Below are 8372 nucleotides of genomic sequence, written 5' to 3'. Positions count from 1 at the left end.
TTTCCGAGCAAAAAATAAAACTTAAAACGTAACCATTATTTTCCGAGCAAAAAATAAAACTTAAAACGTAACAATTATTTTCCGAGCAAAAAATAAAACTCAGTTAATAACGATTAAGTGATTTTTATAATAAAACTTATAACCGTTACGGTCCCTGGTATGTCATTAACTTATACTGAAATTTTTGAACAGGTGGCAACTCTCTATTTTTTCTGGTTTTANACGAGTCTAAGTGCATTGTTCGATGGGGTGATATCATTGCCAAACATGATAGTACATTGTTTGCCATCAATAAAGACTAACTTGACGGAGTTACAGTATTCCACATTGATGCGTGCCTCAAAAGCTTTGAATAATATTTGTGAGTATGGCTTTTAGTTTTTAGCGCTCAGGTAAGTGGCCGGCCTATAGAAAATATTTCTTAATCAATAATTTTTCAAATACTTTTTGTTTGACACCTATATTATAATGCATACTTTATCTTATTAACTTAATTGAATTAAATTTTCGAAATTGGTGGCAACTCGACTCAAAAATATTNAAATTGGTGGCCACTCGACTCAAAAATATTGTCAGCAGTAAGCCTTCTTAAACCTTTTTAATTTGATACCCATATTGCAACATTTAATTTGTCTTACCAATTCAATTTAATTAAAATTTGAAACAGGTGGCAACCCCCCAAAAATATTTTCTCGTGTAAGCCTTCATAANGAAAAAATAAAAAAATATTAAAATCGGTCAAGCCGTTTTCGAGTCTTAGCGAGGCTAACGGACAGCAATTNAACCTTTTTAATTTGATACCCATATTGCAACATTTAATTTGTCTTACCAATTCAATTTAATTAAAATTTGAAACAGGTGGCAACCCCCCAAAAATATTTTCTCGTGTAAGCCTTCATAACCTCTTTCTTTTGAGAGCCATATTGTAATATCCAGGGACCGCAAATAACGATTATCCTTTGAAATTTCAACTCAAAANTTAGAAATTTATGAAGAATCCGAATATGCTGGGAACAATGTCGAAAAAATCGATCCATACAAATTGACCCGCCCTATTGTATACATATAAGTACAAAGCCGTATGTATGCGCGGAGTTTGCATAATCGAAAGCAATATCATATGCCTAAATGTATGAGCCATTTGCAATAGCAAATAAACACAGGTTGCTTCTAACAAAATTAAAAATTTACTGCTGCAATGCCCTTCGAAATTTTCTGCTGGACTATGAGTTACAGCTTCGCAAATTTTACCCCTACCGAAACCAAAGATGTGTACACATCAAAAAACGCGTAAAAACGTTAAAAATGTATGGTGCATTGCTTTAAAACGTTGCGCCCATTGTGCATACATATAAGTGAAAAATGTTCTTCTTCTGCCTGAAAAATACACAGAAATATCCTGTAAAAACCTAGAAATTACCTGTCAAAATGTTAGACAGGGCGTTTAAAGGGATGTAGAAAAGGACTAAAGTTATTAAAATAACCTTGAAAATTGGCAAAATATGCATTGAATTAAATGAATTCCTATGTTTACATAGCAGTTTAATATTTTAAGGCATTTTCGTCAATGACTCCAAAGCTTAATAGAACTTTTCTTGCTGGTTTTGTCAGAGTCCGTTTAAAGTTTTTTTTATATATATTGAGTGTAACCCTGTAGCACATAGAATCAGGTGATCTCAGCTGTGAGGCATTTCGGGAAAACATGTGCTTCTTTTTTCACATTTTGTATTCTAACAGCTGAGGGAACGTATACAAAGAATTTCAGTTATGTGCTCGTGATTTAAAAAACTTAAGCTTACAATAATTCGCATTGAGCTGAAATTTGGTACGAATGTTGGGCATTCCATTAAAAATTAAATGTTAAAAGGACGCATCGACTTCAAATCCAAAAAAAAAAAAAAATATTCGACGTCAAAAGCCACATAAATTGGTTTTTTACATTTGTCACTTGTAAATTTTTAAATTGAACGCGCAAAACTAAATTATACATCAAGTTGTTTGAAATCCATTGAGGAAACATTAAATTATTGTGTGGTTCATTTTTCTCAAATGCTTAAAAGTTGTAAGTAAAAAAGGATAATTTTGGAAAAATCAATGTTAGCGATACTTCTAGAGGGCGTGGTTTTTGTCCAATTTCAAAAAATTTCAAGAGAGAAGAAGGTCAGGCAAAATGTGTATATCAAATTTGGTACAGATTGGGGAAGTGGTTTTCGAGATACAAATATTTGACATAACTGGGCGGGTCACGCCCAGTTTCTAAAATATTTTACAAAAAAATAATTTTCGCTGAAGATCCATTGTCATAGTCAGTGTGCTATCAAAAAAATTAGTAATTTAAGGCCATTCACGAAAAGACCTATTCAGATAATATTTGTTATATTTTGAAAGGCAATCTGATGAGTCATTTTTCAAAAGTGCATGAAACATGCAATTTTGATGATATCGACAAATAAAAAAATACGTGTGCGCTTATTTTACAAGTAGAATAATATACTACAATTTCAAGTGTTTCGGAGAGATAGGTGCAGTCGGATTGCATGATTTGAGATGGAATTGGTCAGGTACAGTTGGCCATATAAAATACGTACCCACCGGAATTCAGAATATTCTCTCTCCAAGTAGTTTAAAGTTTAAGACACTATTTGTTAGTGGTATTCAAGACGAATAGGAAGATTATAGTTTTTCTCGTAATTTTTTATCTACTCGTATATCATCTTTGTAGGCATTACGTACTGTAGTTTAAGAAACGCTGTCCTATTTGATAACTTTTCCTTCATTGGGTATATTACGCTAATTAATAAATGATAAATTAAAATTTTTCAGGGGTATGTCCAGCGGAATGGAGCCGTCCTCGAAAACGTTTATGTGTTATTCTTATTACCGAAAACAATGACTCATACAATCACGCTCGTATTAATTTCCGAAATATTGCTCTTCAGACTGAATACAGTAAAGAGAGAGTTAGATTCGCTTATATGTTCAAGGTAAATTGTTTATAAATATGTTAAAAACAAAGTGATTTTTTAAATTTTCCCCCTTAATTTTTATAAAATGTTAATTTGGTGGAACGACAGGTGGGAAACAATCGATGGCACTATCGCCCTTATCGGCGGTATCGATGGTGTAAGCTATCTTTTAAACTACCGATATGCAACCTATTAATTTAAAAGTGTTAAGCTTAAGGACTGATCCCTTACTTCTCGGACTAAATCTGGGAAAACTGTTATATAAATAAAATGCGCTCTAATGGGGTGATTTCCAAAACGTCAAAATAGAAAGAATCAGTCTCTTTTATTTCTAAACCGCGAAAAAGTCTAACTTGCGTAACCTAGTTGAAAACTAACATCTAACCGTGGTTGCACACAATTGGCATTACAATCGAATGAGGCTTAGAAATAAAAGAGACTGATGCTTTGTAGTTCAACGTTTTGGAATGAACCCATAATTAAACAGGTAAAATACACCAGTACACTTCAGTTCTTTTCAGGACTGCACAGATAATCTCATATATGTATAATGTTTTTATTAACACCCAAAAAACATTGGGCTTGGTTAACAATTCGAAAATGATTGGAAAATAAATCTTTTTTTTTTAAGTCCCTTCTTCGATAATGAATAGCGTGAGCCGAAAATCCGCTTTTTTTAGTATGTTGGTTGGTAATAGCAAAAATATGGTTCATTATGCTCTAAAAACAATCTGTGTGAAACATGACAATTTGTGGTCAATATCTTACTGCCATACCTAAACAAAAGCGTCAGCGTTGTCTGGCTGTTAAAAAATTCTCATGCCCATACAATTTGTATGAAGCATACCGAAACAACGCGGCGTCAACGCTGAGCGGTTGGAAACTCCGATTTTGACAGGGCGTTAGGTATTAAAGTTGGCTGCAGAAAACGGCGAAACTGTCATTTCTGTGTTACACACAAACAAACCTATGCTTATTGTTGGTGTTATTTCTGCATTTGACGTAGCGTTGACGCTTTTGTTTAGGTACGGCACTTCGGCGCTAACGCTAGGCGTCAGAAACCGTTCCTCCCAACGCTTTTGTTTAGGTATGGCAGTTAGGCTCGCCCAAGTCCATCAAAGATCAATGTGCCCAAAAAATAAAAATTAATAAATGCATTAATTAATAAATTGTTTTACTAAAATTGCAATTATCTTGTAAAGTATTAGTGCTACATAATTTGGTATATGGACCTTTTTTGTAGAGAAACAAACTAAGCTAAGAAGAAAAAAAATTTTTAGCAGATTTGGGCGATCCTAAGATATTGACCAAAAATTGTCATATTTCACACAGATTGTTTCTAGAGCATAATGAACCATATTTTTGCTATAACCAATCAATATTCTAAAAAACGGGGTTTCGGCCTACGCTAATAATGAATGTGTAATAGGTGAGTATTCGATTGGAGAATTATTTATTTATTTTTATTTATTTATGTCGGGATGGCCGTTTTAAATACAAATCAAAACACATGTACTCACAACGATTAAGTTGTATTCAGTAGATTTAGGTTTATTTAAGTAATTAGTTTAAGAAATAGAAAAAGTAATTAAATTGACTGCTGAGCAAAATTCGCGGTTGCTTCAGCACTACCTAATGCTGCCGCACTATTGCAAGCATGCCTCCTCGTCAAGGGTTACCAAGTAACTTTACAGCTCGGCCGTTCCTGATGGATCGTCTCTCCCGAACGATTTCGCGTCATTGTCAGTTTCGACTTCGTCATCTACGTCGCCGTCATCATAACTTAGATTAGCTTCATCGGATTCTACCGATCCAATGGACCACCAAGGTTTCATATTATCGTTGGTAAACACCCCGGAGTACCTTTTGCGAGTATTCTGCCTGTCGGGCAAGTCTTCAACCAAGTAAAGATCATGTGGAAGGACTTTAGTAACCGCATATGGTCCTTTATACGCCGGTTCTAACTTGTGCGATGACCCTGTAGGAGAAGGTACGTTACTTATAACCACCAAATCACCTTCGTCATACGGCTTTGGTGTCCGATACCGCGCATCAACTCGCTGCTTCCATTTACCCTGCTCTTGCAGTATTCGTTCGTCTACGGCTTGCGTTCGGAAGTCGTCACATCTTTCCTGCACCTCGTCTTAGTTTTGAACCGCTTGTATGAGTCGGTTCGTTGTCACATCTTTCAATTTATCATTGAACACTAGGCTATGTGGACTCTGCTTAGTCGTTGCGTTGCTCTGCGAATTCAAACACCACTGAAGCTGGGGTAGAGCTTCGTCCCATTCTATCTCGTTTTTTGCGCTGCATTTGAGTGATGCTAATACAGTCCTTTTGATGCGTTCCGCCTGGCCATTTGCCCTTGGGCTACGCACTGCTGTTTTCACGTGCCGAATCTCGTAGTCCGCCATAAATTTCTCGAATTCTTTTGAGGTAAACGCCGTTCCTCTGTCAGTAACCACACACTGTGGCCGCTCATATATAGTCATGCAGTCTTTCAATATTTTTAAGACCATTGTAGTCTTAGTATTTCTTAACGCCTTCAGGACGACATATTTTGTAAACGCACACACGATGACTAAAATGTAACATTTACCATGCTTACTTCGCACGAATGGTCCCAGATGATCGAGATGAATGATCCTGAAGGGAATAGGTACCACTTCACTAACATGTAGCTGTACTTCTCGTTTACCGACTCTGACCTTGTTGAAACAACAATCTAAAATATGTCGATAAGGGCTACGTGAAATAGCCAGGCTGTTGAATCCAGATGAAGTTTTGTTAATTACTCCTACGACCCCCTCCACATTTTGGGGTTGTCAACCCCCACAAACCAGGTAGACTACGTGTTGTGTTTGACGCCGCCGCTGCCACGTCGAATGTTTCGCTCAACTCAGCCTTGCTCAAGGGACCGGAGCATGCACAATCTTTGCTTACAATAATTTTAAAATTTCGCCAAGGGGTTATAGCCGTCGCTGCAGATGTGCAAGAGATGATTTCCCAGGTAGCCATCAAACCTGATGACCAGAATTCGCAACGGCTTATGGCGCGATGGGGATCCCTCGAAGGCGATCCGGACCTACGTTATGTGCTCGCCGATTTTTGGTGCCATATGCTCACCGTACTGCGCAGAGTATATAAAAAATATTAATGCCTTGAAATTTGAATCCAACATGCTAGGTGGATCGTCAGCTGTCATTAACAATATGTATGTTGATGACTTATTTATCAGTTTTGCAAATGCGCAAGAAGCCGAAGAAGTCGCCAAGGAAGCAGTTGCTATAAACTCCGCTGCAGGTTTTACGCTAAGGAAATTTGTGTCAAACGACAAAGGTCTTCAAGCCAAACTGAATGGCGAGAACAATTTCGCAGATAGAGTTGTAGACATGGAGTGAAAGTCTATTGTCGACAAGGTGTTGGGTATGTACTGGAATCCCCTCACTGACTGCTGCGAGTTCCACACAAGGTTTCACAAGATCGCACGTGATGTTCTTGATTGCATAAGACCACCAACAAAGCGCGAACTCTTAGGGATCGTGATGGCTATATACGACCCATTCGGGTTTTTAGCTAATATCACAGTATGTATGAAGATTCTGCTGCAGTCTTTGTGGAAACGTCAAGTCGATTGGGATGAACCAATCCCGAACCAACTCGTTGTGCAGTGGACATCATGGTGGACAAGTTTTCAGAATGTAACCAAACTTTCCATCCCAAGATGCCATTCTACAATGCTGCTAGTGGCAGACGAGTGCTGTTACATGTGTTCGTGGATTCCAGCTCTAGTTCATATGCAGCCATCGCGTATCTGCGCATATGCAAAGGGGAAGACGTTGAAATCGCATTTGTCGCCGCTAAATCGCGTTGTGATCCTCTTAAGGGCATGACAATTCCCCGCTTGGAACTGCAAGCGGCCGTTCTTGGTAGCCGTCTTCAGAAGTCAGTTGTGGAATACCACGACTTCAATATATATCGCATCGTATTGTGGAGTGACTCAAAGATAGTATTGCTGTGGTCCGCTCGACGACTAGAGAATACAAACAATTCGTCGCTGGTAGAATCGCCGAAATCATTTCTACCACAAACCCAGTACAGTGGAGATGGTTGCCTTCGTCGTTGAATGTTGCCGACGATGCCACACGAGGTCAGCCCATGACAGAATCCGATGCACGAAACCTCTGGTTCAAGGGACCTACCTTTCTGCAACTCCCAGAATCCGAGTAGCCAAAAGAAGTTACGCCGCTTCCGTCAACAGAATGTGCTGCCGAGGAGAAGAAAATATTGCTTCTCACCTCAACAACAGATGAGTATGTCATTGATTTTACAAAATTTTCTTCTTTTTTGAAGTTACTTAGGGTAACGAGCTGGGTGTTACGATTCAACTTTAACGCAAGAAACCGTATTCGCCGATCAGGAGAGCTAAAAGCATTTGAGATCACTGACTCAGAAGTCTTCGTATGTCGCCGCGTTTAGGAAGAGGTCTTTCCTAACGAATTAGAAGAGTTGCGCTCTAAGCAAAAAGTGTCGAAGTCGAGCCCGTTATACCAACTTACGCCGTTTTTAGACATCGATGGTTTGATTAAAGTGAATGGCCGCATCGACGCAGCAGCTGCTGAGTCAGTGGTGATCGTCGGTTCGAATCCTACTGAAAGAAGTCTGATGAGGAAATGTGGTGATTTCCGAAATAGCTATCACTTCTACCATTTTTTCAAATTATTGTTGCTTTTCCACAATAAATTTTCATTTAAAAAACGGCCTCGAGCTCAATATAAATTGTTGAATATAATTGTTATAAGGCCAAAAAAATAACAAAAACAAATAACTTAAGGACGAGCACACCTAAAAGTTAAACATTCTAAAAATAGAATTATTAGCAAAAACCAACAATACCAACAACCACATGATCAAGTGAATTGCAGCGGAATAGCTGCGCTTGATTGTGTTGGCATAACAAAAATGAAAATAGTGGAAAAAAGCAAACGATAATTTACAAGGCGTACTTAGCACGGTGCATAGGCAACTGGCTGAGTCAGTGGGATCGTCGGTTCGAATCCTACTGAAAGAAGTCTGATGAGGAAATGTGGTGATTTCCGAAATAGCTATCACTTCTACCATTTTTTCAAATTATTGTTGCTTTTCCACAATAAATTTTCATTAAAAAACGGCCTCGAGCTCAATAAAAATTGTTGAATATAATTGTTATAAGGCCAAAAAAATAACAAAAACAAATAACTTAAGGACGAGCACACCTAAAAGTTAAACATTCTAAAAATAGAATTATTAGCAAAAACCAACAAAACCCTCAACCACATGATCAAGTGAATTGCATCGGAATAGCTGCGCTTGATTGTAGTTGGCTTAGCAAAGTGAAATAGTGGAAAATAAGCAACAAGAATTAAC

At 37.8% G+C, this 8372-nt stretch overlaps 1 protein-coding gene across 1 annotated transcript in view; it reads left to right on the top strand.

Moving 5' to 3' along the window:
• Positions 1 to 8372, top strand: part of l(3)80Fg (dnaJ homolog subfamily C member 16 l(3)80Fg) — a gene marked incomplete at its 5' end in the record, with an annotated part of 406562 nt that overhangs the window by 294487 nt on the left and 103703 nt on the right. Inside the window, one exon of the mRNA XM_017637441.1 lies at positions 2824 to 2984. Coding sequence (XP_017492930.1) covers positions 2824 to 2984 — 161 coding nt within the window. The remainder of the gene's footprint in view (positions 1 to 2823; positions 2985 to 8372) is intronic.

This window comes from Rhagoletis zephyria, unplaced genomic scaffold (assembly GCF_001687245.7).
Source record: "Rhagoletis zephyria isolate East Lansing unplaced genomic scaffold, Rhagoletis_zephyria_1.1 Rzeph_scaffold_00131, whole genome shotgun sequence".
NCBI classification, from domain to species: domain Eukaryota; kingdom Metazoa; phylum Arthropoda; class Insecta; order Diptera; family Tephritidae; genus Rhagoletis; species Rhagoletis zephyria.
The sequence above is the reverse complement of the archived record's forward strand: the minus strand, read 5'-3'. Positions and strand labels throughout refer to the sequence as shown.